Source organism: Aphelocoma coerulescens, chromosome 1A (assembly GCF_041296385.1).
Source record: "Aphelocoma coerulescens isolate FSJ_1873_10779 chromosome 1A, UR_Acoe_1.0, whole genome shotgun sequence".
NCBI lineage: Eukaryota > Metazoa > Chordata > Aves > Passeriformes > Corvidae > Aphelocoma > Aphelocoma coerulescens.
The window spans coordinates 57,293,498-57,311,723 of NC_091014.1; the positions used below are offsets into that span (position 1 = coordinate 57,293,498).

At 45.7% G+C, this 18,226-nt stretch overlaps 1 protein-coding gene across 1 annotated transcript; it reads left to right on the forward strand.

Annotated features, from left to right (window-relative positions):
- On the forward strand, positions 1 to 8,788 carry CKAP4 (cytoskeleton associated protein 4). The gene is made up of 2 exons (XM_069002954.1): positions 1 to 1,251; positions 5,722 to 8,788. Exons 1-2 carry the CDS (start codon positions 376 to 378, stop codon positions 7,051 to 7,053), a joined length of 2,208 nt encoding a protein of 735 aa, XP_068859055.1. The 5' UTR covers positions 1 to 375; the 3' UTR covers positions 7,054 to 8,788.
- The last annotated feature ends 9,438 nt before the right edge of the window (positions 8,789 to 18,226 follow it).

The following is an 18,226-nucleotide window of genomic DNA, read 5'->3' on the forward strand; positions in this document are numbered from 1 at the left end:
TCAAATAGAGGAACAGATACATTCAGCGCCCCAAGCTCCAGCTGGAGCCCACGGCACAGGGGAAGGCCTGCTCAGCCTTTCCTTTCCTGTCCTGTGCTGGGACTCGCGCCGTGGTGAAGATGAAGGCAGCGGGCTCGTGTCGGCGTGGTGAGGCAAAGGAGCATGCTCGGAGCGGAAAGGCTCCGCGGGCAGACTCGGTGCTGAGCTCCCGATCTCTCCGTCTCGGACGAAGCCGTCCGTGTCCTGCCAGGGGCTTGCCTGGAGCCAGAAGCGCTCCTGCAGCCAGGGCAGCAGCTGTTGGGTCCCCCGGGGCCAGCCCGATGGCAAGTCAATGCTCTACACGCACTACAAACGGGGTGAAGAGAGGGGTTACGGATGGAGAAAACTTTTCCTCCACGCCTTTCTCCCAGTCACTCCGGAGCTTGCTGCAATCATTCCAGCCAAAATCACAACCAAGCAAAACAGAAGTTGCGTGAGACAGAATCCCGCCGTGTTCTGCCACCAAAACTACGCGCGGGGCTAAAAACTGGCAGAGGGACCGGGCTGGGTTGGGGGACGCCCAGCGCCGAAGGCTGCGAGGGTGGAAAGCGCTCCCGCTCCGAGACCCCCGCGCCGGCTTGGGATAGGGTCTGTCATCGCAAGGCTGGGCCGGGCCTTCCCCGCCGCCTCGCGGTCCCACTGCTCCCCTGGGGCCGGGGCCGGGCCCCGTGCGCCACGTCTGCCCCCCGGCAGGGACGAAGCCCATCCCCGTGTGCGTGGCGGCTCCCCGGGGCGGGGGCCGGGGCGGGGCGGGGAGCGTTGCGCGGCCCGGGCCGGCGCCTCCGCCTTCTCTCCATCCTCCCTCCTTCTCTCCCTCGCCCACTCCCGCTGCTCCCGCTCTGCGTACGACGGTGGCGGCGTCCCGCCATGTCGGCCGCCAAGCACCGGGGCGCTAAGGGTGGTAGCCCGCCCGTCGCCACCAACGAGAAGAGCGCGCAGCCCGGCGGCGCCGAGGAGCCGCCGGCGAAGAAGCCGGCGGCGGCGGGGCACGGCCGGGGCGGCAGGGCCGGTGGGGGGGGCCGCTCCGGCGCCGGCCCCCGCCGCGGCTGGGCGCTGCTGCTGGGCGCCGTGGCGGTCCTGGTCGCCGCGCTGCCCGCCGGCTGGTACGTGCTGCAACTGCAGGAGGAGGTCGGGCGGAGCGCCCGGGAGGTGGAGGCCTCCGGCCGGCAGCGACAGGAGCTGGCCGCCACCCTGGACACCGTGGTGCAGAAGGTAGCGCGGCGCCGGGGGCGGGAGGGCGGGCTGGGGACCGTCGGGGCGCTCGGTGGTGCTCGGCGGGGCGTGGGGCAGCAGCCGCCCGTGCAGGGGGGCGGACACGGACGTTCGCCCCTTAAATAAGGAGCTGTGCAGCTGTCCCGCCTGGCTTGCGGGAAAGCGAACGTGTCCCGTTGCCTTCCCCTCCTCTTCCGTGCTCCCTCAAAGATGCTTTCATGGCATTAGTGGGGCAGATGGAGTCAGGGCCGCAGTGTTCCCCATGTCTGCAAACGTGGCCCCAGAGCAGCGAGAAATCCCTGCCAGGCAGCGTAGAGCTGGGCGGGACGGGGCGGGACGAGACCCCGCGGCGGTGGCCGCAGCCCCCAGCTCGCTTTTCCAGGGCCTGTGCCTGAAGCCATTTTATGGAATGCAGCCCGCACGCTGCATTACGTGTTGGCAGCGATGCAGACCTGCCGTTCCGAAGGAGCCTGCTGCCCCTAATTCTGTATCTTCGAGGCCCGCAAATCACTTAACCTAGCGGGGCGGACGAGCTGCTCGTCGCTCCCTGTCGAGTGGGCAGGTGTGCACGCCAAGGGACACGGGGTGGCAGCGCTGTCAAAATGGGGCAGGATCCTGCCTCAGCGTCCCCACACTCTAGAAAACAAAACCCATGTCAGCTTCACCGAACAACAGAGCCTGTGCCAGAAACACTGCTGCTGTACCCTGCCTCCCACGTTCCTGCTGCAGTCTCTGGCCAAGGGAGTGAGACTCGCAGTGTCCAAGGCAGTCCAGGACCATGGAAAAGCTGTGAAGTTGTTGGCACAGGTCTGTGGCTCAAGTGAAGTTAAATAAAAGCTCGTTTCTCTAATTTTTTTCACTTAGGCCCTTATTAGCCTCCCAGCTATAGTTTCACAAATAGCACTGTCCACTTGGATACATCCTGGGGTGCCTAAACCTTTAAAAATGGCCTCTGTGATTGCATATCATCAACATACAATTAAGCTAATTTCCTGGGAGTAGGTAAATTGGTTGGAAGACAGTATATAAAGTTATGACTGAGTCAGATCAAGGAGTAGGAAGTTCCTGTCTCAACTTGACTGCTTTCTGCATGGCAGACCACTCAGATTCTCTGTATTCTTCGTGAGCTTGGGCCTGGGCTGGCAACGGGGGGACAGGCACTGGCAAAGATCTTCTGGCTGTTCAGTGTTGCTTCCAGAAACACAGTGGCCTGCACGTGTGGAGATTATATCGTCAGTCTTGGCGTTTCCTGTCCCATACAGCAAGAAGGAAAAGGAAAATTCACATCAGCAGGGGAGAAGAGTTGTAAACTTCAGGGTTGTAGGGCTGTTTCTCAAGCTAATTTTAAATCCTGGGGGTTTTCCTCACTGATGACAGGAGAGCGATTTGAACTAGCAAAGGTTGTTGGTTTTTACTGATTTTTAAGCCGTTTTTATAGACTGTTTGTAAGAAGGAAGAAATTGCAATGGCAAGATGTAAAACTACAGTCCACAAGTATAGAACTCAGATGTACGTGAAATGTATAAGCCCTTCCAGTCAAAGGAATGGGTACGATTTGCTGCCTTCCATCTCCATGTCATTGCAGAAAAATCATGTGTTACATATTCTAGGAGAGGAGTATATAACAGAAGTTTATAAATAGTTGGTTTCAAAGACAACTGAAACTTACTTGCCTGTGTATAGCTGGTGGCTGCAAGAATTAAAGGTGGAGGAAAGAGATCACAGGGTTTCGATGTAACCCTTGAAAGCGCTGGCTGCTGTGGTTTGGTGACACAGGAATGTACTTGAGGGAGAAGAGAGCAGGCTGTATTTCATTGCTTTACAAAGGTGTAGGATCCTGCGTTGTACTTGCAGAGTGCCATCAGCACAGGCTGCTGTTGTGTGACTTTGCCCTTCGTCTTTGACTGCAGAGAGCTCCTGTCAGGAGTAAGCATTATATAAAATCATCTGCTTTACACATCGAGGAGAAGGGAAATGATGTGAAAGTTCAGTCTTTAACATAGCACCATTCTCAGGCCAAGGTCATTTGGTGTTTAAATGCAAGATAGCATGACCAGTTAGAGAAAAAAGTAGTCATTGGCTGAAGATGCATTTTTATCTGCTATTTGTGATGTTAAATCTTCCAAGGGCTACGGCTTCAAATCTTACCAGCCATGTATGCCAAAAAGGCAAAGTCCCATGTAGGTCCACACACAAACCAACTGCTTTGAAGCTGTGAGTTTTTCTCCCTCTTGTGCAAGGGTATTGCTTTGAGCCCTGGTGGCTCTTGGTTAGGACAAATCAGATCAGAAGCTGGTATAACTTGAAGACCCCAGTCCATTTTATTATATTAGAGCTCTCTGATCTTCAAGTGGCTGGCCCACATGGGGAATAGCTTCAACTTACACCATGAGCATTGCCTGAATGCAGTGGAAGAGCAGGTATAAAGTACTTCCACTGTGTGAGGGGGAGGATCCATCTGTCAGTCATATAGTCACAGAGACCCAGCCCTCTGGAGAGTTCTGGCTGTTTCTGATTTCTTAGACTAAAAAGATAGTTACTTGCAAATATGAATTTGGTGATTTGGTTGAAATGTGTCACTGTAATAGGAAGGGGAGGAGAACTTTCCTGTGTTATCCTGTTAGATTTCTGACCTCCATTTACAGTGGTACAGAAAAAGCTTTCTGCTCTCTGTGGAAATAATCAGAATGAATGACAGCTAAGATATAATGAAAATGAGGTTGGTAAGTCAGTCTAATGACTGGTGCCCAGCTGCAATGTGTTTGGCAGTATTACCTTCTCCACCCCTTCCCCTTAGCTCATTTCTAATTTCCTATGGGAGCACTAGAGAATACAAGTATAGGGAGTGTAAAGTCATTAGAAACCTTTTTGCTGAAGAGAGGGAAAAGAAGTCATCTTTATGAGTATTCTTCAAACTGCAGGGATCTGTTGGAGCAAGGGCAAGTCTCATGGCCAAACTCTTCGATCCTTACACAGTGTAGACTTTCATGAAAACGAAGGAGGATTTGGCCAGGGATTTGCAAAAATACATAGAAATAACTTAATTTCTAATTAGAACATCTGTTAGGTCTTTTGAAAATAATTTTTAGGTTCAGAGTCAGTCATGAAACTGCTGGAGCCTGCTTCAGTTGAAAAAAAAGAAGCTCTGTGTATTTCTTTCTAAAACCATATAAAATATGCTTCATTCTATTTATAAAATAAAACCACCCCTCCGGCTGTGTATCTAATCAGTAAACATGGCAGCCCATGTGGCATGGCTGATTAATATACCCCTCTGATACAGGGAGTAGTGTGAGGCAAGGCAACATGCATTACTCAGCACTTGCCATCCTGCCAAAGCCTTGAGGTATTTTCTCTGTGATGGATTCCTCTTGCAGTCAGTGGGAGTTCTTACGTTGCTTTACAACGTTTAAGAAAGTACAACCCACACATGCACAAAAAGATTTCTCCACAGTCTTAAGACAGATACTCTGCTTGGCCTCAAAATTAAGTAATGTGTGCTTCCCTGGCCTGGATCTTACCTTTAAATGTGAGAGCAAATGAACGTGGTAGCCCCTCACCCCTTGACCTTTTCCCTCCGGCTGCTACTAAAACCAGTTGTAAAGATAGTTTTTCTAATTGGGAAGTTTCATAGCGTACCTGATGCAGTGGTAGGAACTTTCTGTTAACCTGAGCTAGATGCAAGGCAGGCCCTTGGCAGCTGCTGTACTTTTGTTCTCTCTGTGTACATGCATGCACCCTGCTCACTGTGAGCCTGTGGGTGTATGCAGGAGTGGGAAAAACAAGCTGCTAGCTATTTAGAACATTAAAGACTTTCTAATTTTTTCTAGTCTTAAAAAAGAGTTAACAAAAAAAATCTCTTGTGTTTCCATTGGTGTCTAGGAGCAGCAAAATGTCATGATTACTATTCCCATTCCTCAGCCCATCCCAGCTCTCCTTTCCCCTGAGTTTTTCCTGTCCCTCTTTCTTGTCTACCACTAAACTTGTTTTTCATGGTCAGGAATTGGTCTTTGGTATTCTTCCTGATAAAATCTAATCCCAGCTTTTCTGTATTCAGAAGCTGATGGTAGATGTTCTTTTGGTTGGTTTCTTTTTGCCCCCTCCCTTTTCTCCCTTATGGACTTGTGGTCTTTAGAACCAGGAATCATATAGAGGAGGGATGGTTCAGGGGGTCTGCATGCAGACTCTGGAGACCTGGGTTCCTTTTTCACTGCCACAGCTTTCCTGGTTCATCAGTGGCAAGTCAGTGAGGCCAAGGACTCTTTTAACAGAAGGTGTATGTACTATAGAGCTGTAAGGCTCTAGATGCTGGGGTTTTTGTGCCTCCCATAACTGTGTGCCACAGGGTCACTTCAGGTACGGGGCATGAAGGATTGCAAGGTAATAATATCGTTTGGTGACAAGGGCTATAAGGATCTTGGACAAAAAGGGTGAAATTACTGGTATTAACCATGTGTATTTCTGGCCTAGGTACGTTCTCTTCAAACCACATTTGGAGAATTTGAATCCATGATGAAAATTGTTCAGCAGAAGCAGGAGGTTAGTGAGAAGGCTGTTAAACAAGGGGAGAGTGAAATAAACCGGATCAGTGAAGTGCTTCAGAAGCTGCAAAATGAAATTTTGAAAGACTTGTCTGACGGCATTCACATGGTGAAGGATGCAAGAGAACGAGACTTCACATCGCTGGAAAACACAGTGGAAGAGAGACTAACAGAGCTAACCAAGTCTATAAATGATAACATTGCTGTATTCACTGAAGTCCAGCAAAGGAGCCAAGATGAAATCAACAATATGAAAGCAAAAGTTGGTTCACTAGAACAGGCCGATGTATATAAACATGAAATTAAGGCGCTAAAAGATGCTTTTGATGAGATGCAAGCATCCATGGAAAAGAAAGAAAAGGACATAGAGACCTTGAAGAGTACAATAGACTCCATGGAGTCTGATGTGTACACTGAAGTGAAAGAGTTAGTCAACCTCAAACAAGAACATGAGAAGTTCAAAGAGGCTGCGGACACTGAACACCTTTCATTAAAAGCTTTACAAGAGAAAGTTCTGAGAGCTGAGGATTCTATTATGCAGCTCCCTAGTGACATTAAAAGACTTGATGAAGATTTACTGCAACTTAAAGCCAACCTCAACAAATGGGAAGAGAATGAACTCTTAAGAAAAGCATTAGAAACTTTTGGGAAAAACAGTGAAGGATTGGAGTCTCGATTTAGGCACATAGAAGACAACCTAGAGTCTCTAATATCTGCTGCTGCTCAAAACAGTGAAAAGTTGGAATCTTTCCTTTCCAAGGAGGCAGAGTATGAGAATAAGCTCAATACCCTAGAACAAAGCATTACCACTCTTCAGGGACTCTCAGGTACAGATGTAACTTCAGTCACAGATGTTCTGAAAAATCTTGGTGAAGCACAGACTTCGCTGTACAACGACATGGAAAACTTAAGGAGAAGCATCAGTGACTTGCCATCGTCTGGTGCTCTCCAGGATGTCCAGAAGCAAATTAGTACTTTGTTGGATCAAGGAAATCTTCAGGCGGGTCAAGCACATTCTCAAGGCTACCTTGAAAAATTTTCTTCTATGGAAGGCTCTGTAGATGAACTGAGATCTTCTGTTAGCCAAGTTGATTCCGATTTGAAAATGATAAGAACTGCAGTGGATAGTTTAGTGGCCTATTCAGTGAAAATTGAAAATAATGAGAACAACTTGGAGTCTGTGAAGAGCTCAATAGATGACCTGAGGAATGATCTGGAAAGGTTGTTTGTGAAAGTAGAAAAAATACATGAAAAAGTTTAGGCAGTGGTGCTCCTTGGGCAAATAATGGGTTAAGGAGAATAGCTTTTGTATGCCCTGTTTTTTACTCTTTTTAAAAGCAATTTGATACCTCCAAAGAGAATAGAGACAGTTCTGCTTATTTCCTTTATTTCTTTTCTGTGTAGTGTTTTTGGAGTTTTTGTTGTTTGGTTTTTTTCTTTCCCCTAAATTTTGTTTTAAGAAAACATGAGTTTAGTTGGGGGTTGAGTTTCTTAAGGGCTCATCTTCTCTATGAAGTTGTACCACTGTAGTGGTGTAACTAAGGCACTACCGCCTCGTTAGCATGGGCACGTATTTAATGGCATGAAGGTGTTTCACACTGACACTAGATACCCCACACACAAGGGCTACAGCTGTTCTGGTACCCAAAGCATACTGCTGCACTCACTGAGGATTTTACCGGGATGTTTTGGTTTAAGAAACAAATGAGTGAAACTACACCCTATCTTAAGCTCTTCACTGTGGTGAACTTAGGAGCGGAGCAGGTGTGGAGCACCTCATCTGTTTCTGCAGTTCGGGACTCAGATGTGTGGTCAGTTTAGTAAGGGTCAGCTGAGCTGTAGTGTGTTTCTGTGAGACCTTAATCTGTACCAAGGAACTAGCAAGGTCTGAGGTAAGTGGCACTGCCTGGGGCTAAGGCCTAAGAGGTGTTCCACCACGTGGCTGGAGGGATTCATTCTTTGTGATCCCTGGCTTCTTTGCCAGCATCTTCAGCTGCTGGTGTAGAAGATCGGTGCTTAAAAGGGACACCTGAAGGATGGGATTAATTTCAAGAGGGTACAGTGATATTTTTGTCATACTTTTAGATTGTTTATGTGATTAGGCTGTGTCTTTCTTGGAAAGATCTAATTTGGTCTTTGATACGGGATTTTTCTGTAAAAATGATCACAAATTTGAGGAAAGAGAAAGACCAAAATTGCACCTTTGTTGTGTTCCATATATAACAAGCATGCTAACAACAGCAATAATACGCTCCAAAACACACAAGAGGGAAAATCACCATGAAATCAGCAGAATTGCTTCTATGGCATATACATTTCCAAGTTTTCACACAGCTGACAGTGACCTGAACTTTTGTTATGCATTCAGGACTTGGTGCCTGATTCTTGTCCTATTTTTGTCACCAGGTGTCTGGCTGGGGCATTGGTAGCAAAGGATCCTTCTAGGAGACCCGCTCTAGGAGAGTGGGGAAAAAGTGTCATGATTCTGTAGATGGTCTTTTAAAAACCACTTTCTTGTGGAGCTTCTTTGGTTTTCTGTCTTTTTGGAAAGGATTTCTAATATCCCTCCTTTTCAAGTTTACTTTTGAACTTTATCCAAATAATTGGTAAAGAAGTCTGCACATTGGATACCTTGGAAATAGGCCATGGGCATCATGCCCACCTCAGCCTGGACCAGACAGATCCTTGACTGTGTTAGATGAAAAATTCCTAGAAATAGCATCTCCCAGAAATGGGAACAGCACAGGTGAAAAGGAGTTCTCCTAGGTAAATAAGACACTGAACCATATCCAGTGTTGTTCCCACTCTAAACAAGAAAGTTGCTGACAAAGAGGGAGCCATGGCATTAAGGCAACTGTTGTCACTGTTGGAACTGCACTGTTCTTTGTTGACTTCTCAAGTTCTTGAACAATGTTGTTTAGGTTACTGTGAAATGAACTGTATGGCTTATTTGCAGTATTTTTAATACATAATAAACATTTGGAATATTCTTTGCACCTTTTTTTTTGATTGCTGCTTGCTTATTGTTGTGTTTCCCAGGGTACTTCCAGTGGGGTACAGGGAGGTGCTTGGAGAAGCGCCAGATGTGCTGCAGCTCTGTACTTGTTCTCAGCTTCCATGGGGGAATGTGGAGGCACTCTTGCCTGCTGTGGTTACAAGCCAAGTCTTGGAAGCAGGGTTTGAGTCACATCAAGGTGTTGCTGTTGAACAGTGGGCTCAGAAGCGCGAGATGGTGATCATGAGGTGTGACATACTTGATCTGTGCCATGAGTGAGTTCTGTATCAGACACTGCCAAAGGCCTCAGTAAGACTTCCTCAATGCCCAGAGCTTGTAGAACAGAAAAAATATGCAGAAAGAACCTGTGTAATATTTCCACAGTGGCTGCTCCTTTTGCTTAGCTTGGAATGCTGGACCATCAACTGATAGCATTCTCATGATGGATAGCTGCCTTTCAAAAGTTTGGGAAAGGGTAATTTCAGGAGTATAGGCATCATCATATCTTGGCAATTTTTGAGGCTAAAGTCACAGAAATAGGTAATAACTCTTTAATTAAACTATGTATGCTTGCCAAAGCAGGTGAGCACCCAAGCCCTTCTATCTAAAGATACTTGATGTAACCTATTGGCAGCAAGTTGGCTGACAGCATGCAGTGACTTCATAGTAGCTGTGTGATGCTGGAACTTAGGCTGCAAAGCCAGCAGTGCAGCTGGGCTGTATTTGATCTCAAAGATTAAACAAAGAATTACTAATTACACGTCTAGTAACTGAATTTTTATGGCAAGCTATTGAAATTATTTATTTCACTAAATGAGAATAATAATTCTCTGTAAATAATAGCATGTCTGGAGGCAGGCACAAGAGACAAGGATCCCTTGGCAGGCCTGTGGCTCAGCTTTTATGTCTGGTTTGACATTTTCATCCAATACAAACATTTCCTAATTGCCTTCAACTTTGTAATAAAGCAGCAGAGAAGGTCTTAGTGAGACAGACTGGTTGCCATTGTTCCTTTATACTACTGGTAGTTCATCAGTAACATGCTGTTACAGTAACAAATTTCAACATTAATTGTCTACCTGATTGATGAGGTACTGATTGGGCCTGTTCATTAACACTTGCCTTCATTTTCAGCTCTCATAAATGGAGAAGCCATTACACTGAGGCACTGGGGACTTGGTCACTCTTGAAAGGACTTGCCCAAATAGCTGCGCTGGTAAATGTGATGGAGATAAATCTTGGGTTGCTGCAGAGACTTCTCCCCACGGGAATTCAACCACTGTCTCGAGCTAAATTACTGAGAGGGGCATCTGGTGGTCTCAATATGTGTGTTGGAAGTTTCATTAAAGCATGGGTTAGTGATTTAATGTTTTTACTGCCTTTTTTGACCAGCTCAGCTGGTACTGTAAACAGCTGCAGAGAAGTGAAATGAAAAGACGAGAAAAAAGTCTGTCTGAGAGATACAAACACCGAAGCAGCCAAAAAACACCCAGCGCGGACCTTCCACTTATCTGGGCACTGCCAAGGGTGCTCTCTGTCCAGTTTAGAGAAATGCAGGAAAGGAGTGGCTGGGCTGGAGCGACTCTCGAAGACAACAGTGGCGATGATGGGAGGTGAGATGTTCCAGGAGAAGAGACTGAACAAACGACATCGACAAGGGGGAGGAGGATGGAAGGGGGAGGCGGATGGAAGGGGAGATCGAATCCTCTCCGCTCCCGAGGCTGAGGGCGCGGCGCGGGGCGGTGGCGGCGGGCGCCCCCCGGTGGCGGCGGCGCGGCGGCGCGGCCCGGGCTCTGCGCCCGCCCGTCCGTCCGTCCGTCCGTCCGTCCGTCCGTCCGTCCGTCCGTCCGGGCCGCTGGAATTCCCTCCGGGGCAGGGGCCGAGAACATGCCCGGCCTGACTCACCCAGCTGGCAAAGGCCAGGCGCCAGGTGCCCCCGCCTCCCCTTCCCAGGTCCCGCAGTGACACCGGCCCGTGTGCCCTGTTTAATGCTCTCCTGAGCTACCGCCGCCCCGAAAAATCCTTCATCCACTGCGGGGCTGATTCTACAAGCAACTGCCACTTAACCTGCCCAGTTTTGCCATTTGGCTAGTAATGGCCCTGGCCCATTTGTCGTGTCATCACCTGCTTGGTTTATACGTGTTTATGGAGGGGGAAGCTGTGGCTCTTTTGGGTTTAATATCAGCTCAATGGGATACTTAGCACTGTGAGATGCTAGTCCCTGTTGCTCCTCTGAGTACTCGTACATTACTGCCACCCTGGCCTTCCTGCATGCACTTTAGTCATTGTCATCCTCTGCCAGCCAAGAGCAGATATTCACCAATGTCAGAGATGCTGGTTCAGAATATTTACACTCAGTACTTTTTGAACACCTATTTGTAAATCCTGGCATGAGGTCAAACACCAAAAAAAGTGATTCCCTTGGCAAGAACCTAATTAGTCTAACACTGACCAGGGATGCTCAAAGGGCAATTCTGCCTTGGACACCAAAGCAAGAAATTTATTTTCTGCTTGCTCACATAGCAAAACCTTCCAGAGTCTCTAGTATACTATCCATTGCAAGTTCCCAATATAATGTAATTTGTCCAGAGTCAATGCTTGCTCATGCACTTGGAAAGTGAAAGAACTTGGAAATCTCTTTATGTGAACAGAGCTCGGTAATTCCTGCATTTATAATGCAAATACTAAACCCCAGAGCTATTCAGGGTTAATACAGCATCACAGTTGTAGCTTGCTAGACCTCAGACAAAGAGATGCCTGAACTCTGCTTTTTTTTGCTTATGGAGCAGGTGTTCCCTTGGCTGCCACGGATTTGCAAATAGTACATCTCAAAATCTATTTCAAGATGATGCTACTAGATGCTGTGCTTAGCATCAAGGGGACAAATCTTTTCTCAAAGGACAAATCTTCAAGTGATTCCAATTTCACTGCAAGAGGACTAAAAGCCAAAGAACCAATTTCTCATTTTACTGTATATCCTGTTTAGAAAACAAAAAAATACTTTGAGGAAACAGTTACTACACAGTTAACTCCTGTGCCTCACCCGGGTGTGTGTTCGCAATTCTAGAGGAAGAAGCTAGTTCAAATAAGGGTGGCTTTGTTCCACTCGGAAAGACTTTCCTTTGGCACTCTCTAGATGTAAATATGTCAAATTCCAGTGGATAATCCTTTCCTGTCAATACTGCTTAGGTTGGGGTTGGGATGGAATCCTAGAATTATGAGTAAGGATGGAAAACATAACAAGTGGAGAAAGAATCAGGGTTACCTTAAAACTTTCGAATTTTTTTATTGCTCTGACTTTCAAAGTTCTGATAATTTTTTCTTTTTCCCTTGTTACTCCCTTTTCACCAAACTTCTCAACTGTATATACATAGCAGGGGAATACAGAATATTATGCTTAGATTTTAATCGATTTACAAGTAAAAATTTAAGTCACAAGCAAAACCAAACCTTAAGATGAGAGCTACTGAAGAGCTACTTGTTTAGAGAGAGCACTGCAACTGACATGATCTAAACATAGGAATTGACATCCTTGTCAGTGGCAGGTAAAACCAAAACTTTGCTGTTCCCAGAGTGTGTTTGAATAGTTCACACCTCGGTGTCACTCAGGGCAAAAAATCCTTACTGACAAGTAGTTCCCTGCCCTGGAAACTCAAAATGCTCTTCCAAGGGAGTGAGATCTAAGCTGCAAGGTGGCATGCCTGTGAACCGGAGACCTGGGAAGGGCAGCAGACTGCCTCTAGTCTGCTCAGCCTGGGAAGCTTTTCTTGGACAGCCTCTGCTGAGTGTGCAAAGTCTGTAAATTGAAACAGTATGGTCAAAAGAAAATTTCCACCCAGATGGGAAACTTATACAGAGTGACAAGGGTCCTGATCCAGATCCCACTCAACTCAGTAGCTAAACGCCCCTTTTCTTTCCTGGTACAAGATCAAGGCCAAAGCACTTCACCCAAAGTCACATAGAAAATGTGTAATATACCCAATAATTTCCAACACCTCAAGTTCAAAAAATCCTCTCCTTTCCCCTGAGTGCATCAGAGTTGCTTACCAGAATACCTAATAGCTAACAAATCTTCCCATCCTGAGTGAGGCTTTCCTTTTTCAAGATCCTTTCTCAGGGTCTGGACACAGCAGTGTAAGAACATTATCAGAGGAGGTAGTATTGGCTCATATGGTTTATGGATTAAAAAAATATGGTTTGTGGTGTTGGGGAAGCAGGCTGGGCCTCAGGGTGTGTTTATTAGCTATTTCTGCTCAAAAGATTAACAAGGTAGATAGCCCAGTGCTCACCACTAGGCTCTTCACTGAGGGACAGCCTTCTCCACGCTGTTGTTTCCAGCTGCCTGAAGTTTCAGGCAGAGCAGCTACCTGGTACCTGTTCAGCTGATGCCTTCAGAGATGCCATCACAGCCCTCAGAGCTGGAAACAAAAGGGACATTGATCTGAATGTGTGCCCTGAGTGAATGAAGCTGTTGTTATTCCTATATCATGCATATAACACCAGTGTCCAGAGGTTTGAACAGGTGCTGGATGAGAAAATTTATGTAGGCACCTGTCAGCTGGGCACCAAACCACTCTCCCAAGGGCATATTTTTTAGGATTAAATGTGGGCTTCAAGCACCCCATTCTGATAATTTTTGCCTCATCCCCATACCAGATTTCTAACAGCATACATTCACATCTGAAGATGGTATTGGTCCTAGCACATCCATTGAGGATTCTACATTCTTAGGGTGGTTTCTAAAAGGGGGAAAAAACCTCTCGGTTCTGGCTGATGTGTTTAGCATTTAAAAATAAGATATGCAACAAAAAAAAAGCAGCTTTTCCATTCAGAAAGAAGATATTTGTATTGCTAAAAATAGCCCTACTAAGCTTTTGTGACCTTGAGATTGATAGAAGGATAATTAAGGTTTGCCAGAGTCTGAATCCTTACATATAATTAACTGAGGTGATAATAACCTCTTAGAGCCATGCAAAATACCTCTGTAGTTGAATGCATTCAGTGATCAAACTGCATTACAGCATCCCAAAAGAATGTCACAGCCTCCCAGTGACTGCAGTTTGGGGACACTACTGGAAAAAGCCCTGTACCTCCTCCCTAAGTCACTGTGGTTTTAAAGCCACAGCAGCTGTAGAGACAGCAGGGTGACTCCTCATGGCCTCCTTTGGGTTCAGAAGAACCTCTTTGATTAAGTCAGACTGGGAGACATTGTAGATCTTTCAGAGTGTATTATCACACAAGCACATTTGGGTTATCCGGTAACAACATGGGGAAAAACTTAGGGGTTTTTTTGTGGAGCTGTAGGAAGTGAGGGTGCAGGCTACAGTTCTACTTTGTGTCCCTGCTCCTTCCATCCACTGTACGGACACCAGACCCCCTGCCCAAAGGAGCTGATCAACCTAAGAACGGGGAAGGACAGAGATGAGGTGTGCCAAAGCAGTGAGGCACACAGCAGAGACAGCCACTGGCCCACATGGCTGGTGGAAACCACAGCACCTGTGAAATTTTTATAATCTTAACTTTCAGGTGTTTCTGCATCCTCTCCTGTCTCTTGTAGAATCACATCTTTCATGTGATATGATCCAAGGCGTATGGACATAGATAGATCCTCCTCTGTTGATTTCTATGGTCATTGGAGTAGTGTGTGTGGGACAGGGAGAGGGGTAGGGGAAGAAGTACCAAATAGAATAGATACCTGCTGCTTTCCAGCCTTCAGCCCCATGATATATTTTCCAGTATTTGGGGAGCTTTCTTAGCTTATAAGCCTTCCCAAGGCAAAGAATCTTCTATTTCTTCTCTCCATTCTTTTAGTATGGGTAAGGAATACTTATAATGAAGCTGGCAATAGATAGTGGTGTTATTTGTTGCATATAACCCTTAAAAATAGGTTTTGGTTCAGGTCAAGGAGTAAGATCAAGGACTTTAAGCATTACGACCAGAAGTGCTGGTAGCTCCATAAATGCAAGACAGAAATCACATGTTTGGACTGCATAGAGTGAGTGTATTTTCACCAAGGTCCACAGGAACCACCAAGGACAGGGTGAGGGGTTGCATTCTCATCTGGTTCAGGGGATCACTACTCACATGTAATCTTGCTGTTGTTGTGGATGATCTGCAAGTACTTTTGGCAGAGAATTACACGTCTCACATGACATCTTAGGGACCTGCCCCTTGCAGCGCACGTGCTGACTCTCTGCTTATCGTAGCTCATGAGCCAGGTCTGCCCCAAACCTCAAACAGTTGGAGTAAAGGCTGAATCTATCCAAGAGCCTTACTACTTTGTCCTTTGTTCAGATCCTGATTTGCTTTCACTTGCCTTCACAAAGCTCCTCAGTTTCCTCAGGTTTAGTACTTCACATTCATTAGAACTGGTATAATTTACTACTTTACCTATAAAATTAATTAAACAGAGCTTCTGTTTCAAATCGTTGCACAGAGCTAAATCCCTGTTTGTGAAAGTATGTGAAATATAAAAAGAAGCACATCTATTAAAAAGAGTTTTTGGAGTGCTGTTTATTGTTCCTTTCAATTTTTTTTTCATGTAACCTTAACAAAAAGTTCTCCTGCTCCTGAAGAGCAATCAAATAAATCAAAGTTCTTACAGACTTCACAGCACAACCCACATTCAGGACTAGGTGTGCTTTCTTACACTGGCAGAAGAGAACTGAGAAAGGATGTACTGTAGCAAGTGAAGTTCAGTGTTAGCATTTTTGCCTGAACTATTTAGAGGCAGCCCTGATTTCAGCATTTCCTGGACAAAATCTGGAGACAAATTTATATTGGGATGATGGCTGAGTTTAGAGATCAGCACTTGATTCCTGCAGAAAGGAATCAAGAGCACAACATGGAAATGTCCATCCCCAGGTGAATCCTGCTCACCTCAGTACTGCTGCCTGCAAAAGGGAAGAGAGTTTTGGAGGGTGCAGCTATACTGTACCTTGAGTGTGAGCCCAAATTTCCTTTATACCTAAACCATTTGAGCAAAAGCCTGGGCTTGGGAGTGGGATTAACTACAGATTTGGGCAGAGGAACCCAGAGGAGCTCTTTCCCTCTCTCCCAGTTTGCATCCAGAAAGCAGAAGCAGGGAATTACTATGGGTTTATACAGGCAAAGAGAGGCTTGAGGGGTCCAGCTAGCAGCTAAGTCTCCCAGCATCAAGACAAAACTCCTAGCCAAAGTGCTGACTCCCAATTCAAAGTGCTTAGGTCCCTCTGAAGTTTGTACTGAGTAAAGATAAACACATCCTGAAGTGATTTCTTAATACCACAGGGACGGGTTTGACACAGGGACCAGGTCTAAGAGAGGAGTTCTTCACTACAAATGAAAAAATCTAGTCACTGGGTGATTTATTAGTCTCTCTTCAATGATACTTTTGTTTTAAGAGGGCTTCAGTTACCCTCTGCTGACTGGAATTTTTCATTTTTGTTGGAGAAGTATTGCTCCTTGACTTGAAAAATTACTTCCAGTGAGCAATAAATGCTGTGGGCCTCATCCTGTGGCTTTGGGCATGACAGCTCACCACCGGTCACTTTGCCACGGGATCCTTGCCATTCTTTCTGTTTTCTTTTTCTTGCCTTATGCTTTACACATGTTTGTAATTAACTCCTTTTTTTTTTTCTTTTTTTTTTTTTTTTTAAGTTGCCTTGTTACATCCCCCTCTGTTCCAGGCTGTCAGCTACAGGTTTCCCTGTATTTAAATCCCAGACATTCCTCATCAATGTGCTTGCTGAAATGCTTTTACTGCTGGAAGAAATCCTTTTCTCACATTGTTTCCAGTACATGTGGTAGAGTGAGTCCTTACAGTCAAAGAAAATTCCCTCCGGTGAAAGATCCAAAGTGCAGTGAAAGGCTCAAGACCACCAATTAACCTGCTTTCAAAAAGAACAGCAACATTTTAGGTGTAGCTGAAATTCTTCTAGTACATTTTGATGTTATTTGCATATTTCTGACAATGAAACCTCTGTCTGGCTGTATTTTTGAGTCTCCTGTGCAGTTATCAAGGAAAAGGTTGGATGTTTTGGCAGATTTCTAATGTAGGTTCTATCAGTAAGCTTTTTAAAAACAACTGTTTTCTTTAATATGAGTCCTGGTCTTCTGGAGAATCTTAATATTGCTCTGCTTTATAAGACCCTTGGTGTAGGGATCTGTGGGGTCTGCTTGTTCTTGCCCTGCTGTCTCCTGCTTCTCTCAGTAGGCACATTTGGCAAAAAAAAAAAAGCTGTATTTCAAGGCAGTTCAACTCCACTTACTCTTTTCAAAGTCGAAATGAAACCATTTTAAAGTAGGGTTTTTATTTAACAAAGCAACTCCTGCATACTTACAAACAAGAAGAAAACAGCACATTGTTACAATGCTGTTATTGTGTAAGGATGTTAAATGTCTGTGAGTAAGCAGCTGTGTGGGACACCTTCCCAGGGCACGTGGGTACAGCAGGGTGCAGAGCTTCACCGCTGCCTGCTCATCCTCCTGCACTGCCTTTGCAGCAGATGCCAAAGGAAAACTGTGGCACCCTTAGGACAAGGTGTATTGCCGAGACCCCTAATTCCACAGCTTATTTTGTTGAAATCAGAGCCCTCTCTCAGACAGTGTAAATGTACTTTAAAGGTAAAACAGTTCCATAATAAGTCAAGAACTATTGCTGAAGATGCTGGGTAGAACAGGTCTGGGCTAAACATGTTGATTAACTGCCTCTTGCTTCTCAAATGCCACAGTGTTCTCAAAATGGGGCAGAATTTCCTATTTGCTGCCCTAGCAATACATAGGGAAACCAGCTTCTGTTGGCCAAGCTTTCTGTATAAAAATGTACAAATCTTGCCAAGTACAGTTACCTTTCTAGCTGATTTTCCTGTAGAGATTTGGACAGATCTTCAACACTTTGATAATATCTTCTGACAATGCCTGAAATTCTCCTAATTTTTCTGACTATTCCCTTATATCCTTATACAGGATAACGAGAGTTGTGCCTGGGGATCCTTCCACAGCATCCAGCTCAGCTACTGCAATAGCAATGAGCAGTACTCACTCCTGTGGGAGTAAACTTGCCTCTTGCTTCATGCAAGATTTAGGCTTCAGCTTTCTGCTGAGCCTTCTTCAAAGGCGGCCAGGAAGAGCAAGGTTGCCAAACCTCACTATAACCCTAATGGGATTCAGTCATCCAATTCCTCATAGCAGCTGTGAAATCCCACTCCCAGCTCCATATCTTGCTCTTTGCATAATGTTCACACCCCCATGCTGCAGCCTGGCTAGTCAGTCCCTAGGCAGCAACTTGTCTTTGGTTGTCTTAAAGGGCTGCAGTTTAGGTTGATGTGCCCAAAGGAAACATAGGAAACAGATTAAGGAAGGAAATCAAGAGAAAATCAGATAACAACACTCATCCTCATTACCCTGAAAGAAATGAGACATAGAGGAAATGAGATGCAGAAAACAGAAGGAGCAGCCA

Excerpts from the sequence above, each read along its gene's own strand:
- CKAP4 (XM_069002954.1), top strand. The coding sequence starts at position 376 with ATGGAGAAAACTTTTCCTCCACGCCTTTCTCCCAGTCACTCCGGAGCT. Across the intron at positions 1,252-5,721 it reads TGGACACCGTGGTGCAGAAG|GTACGTTCTCTTCAAACCAC; the intron begins GTAGCGCGGCGC and ends TTTCTGGCCTAG.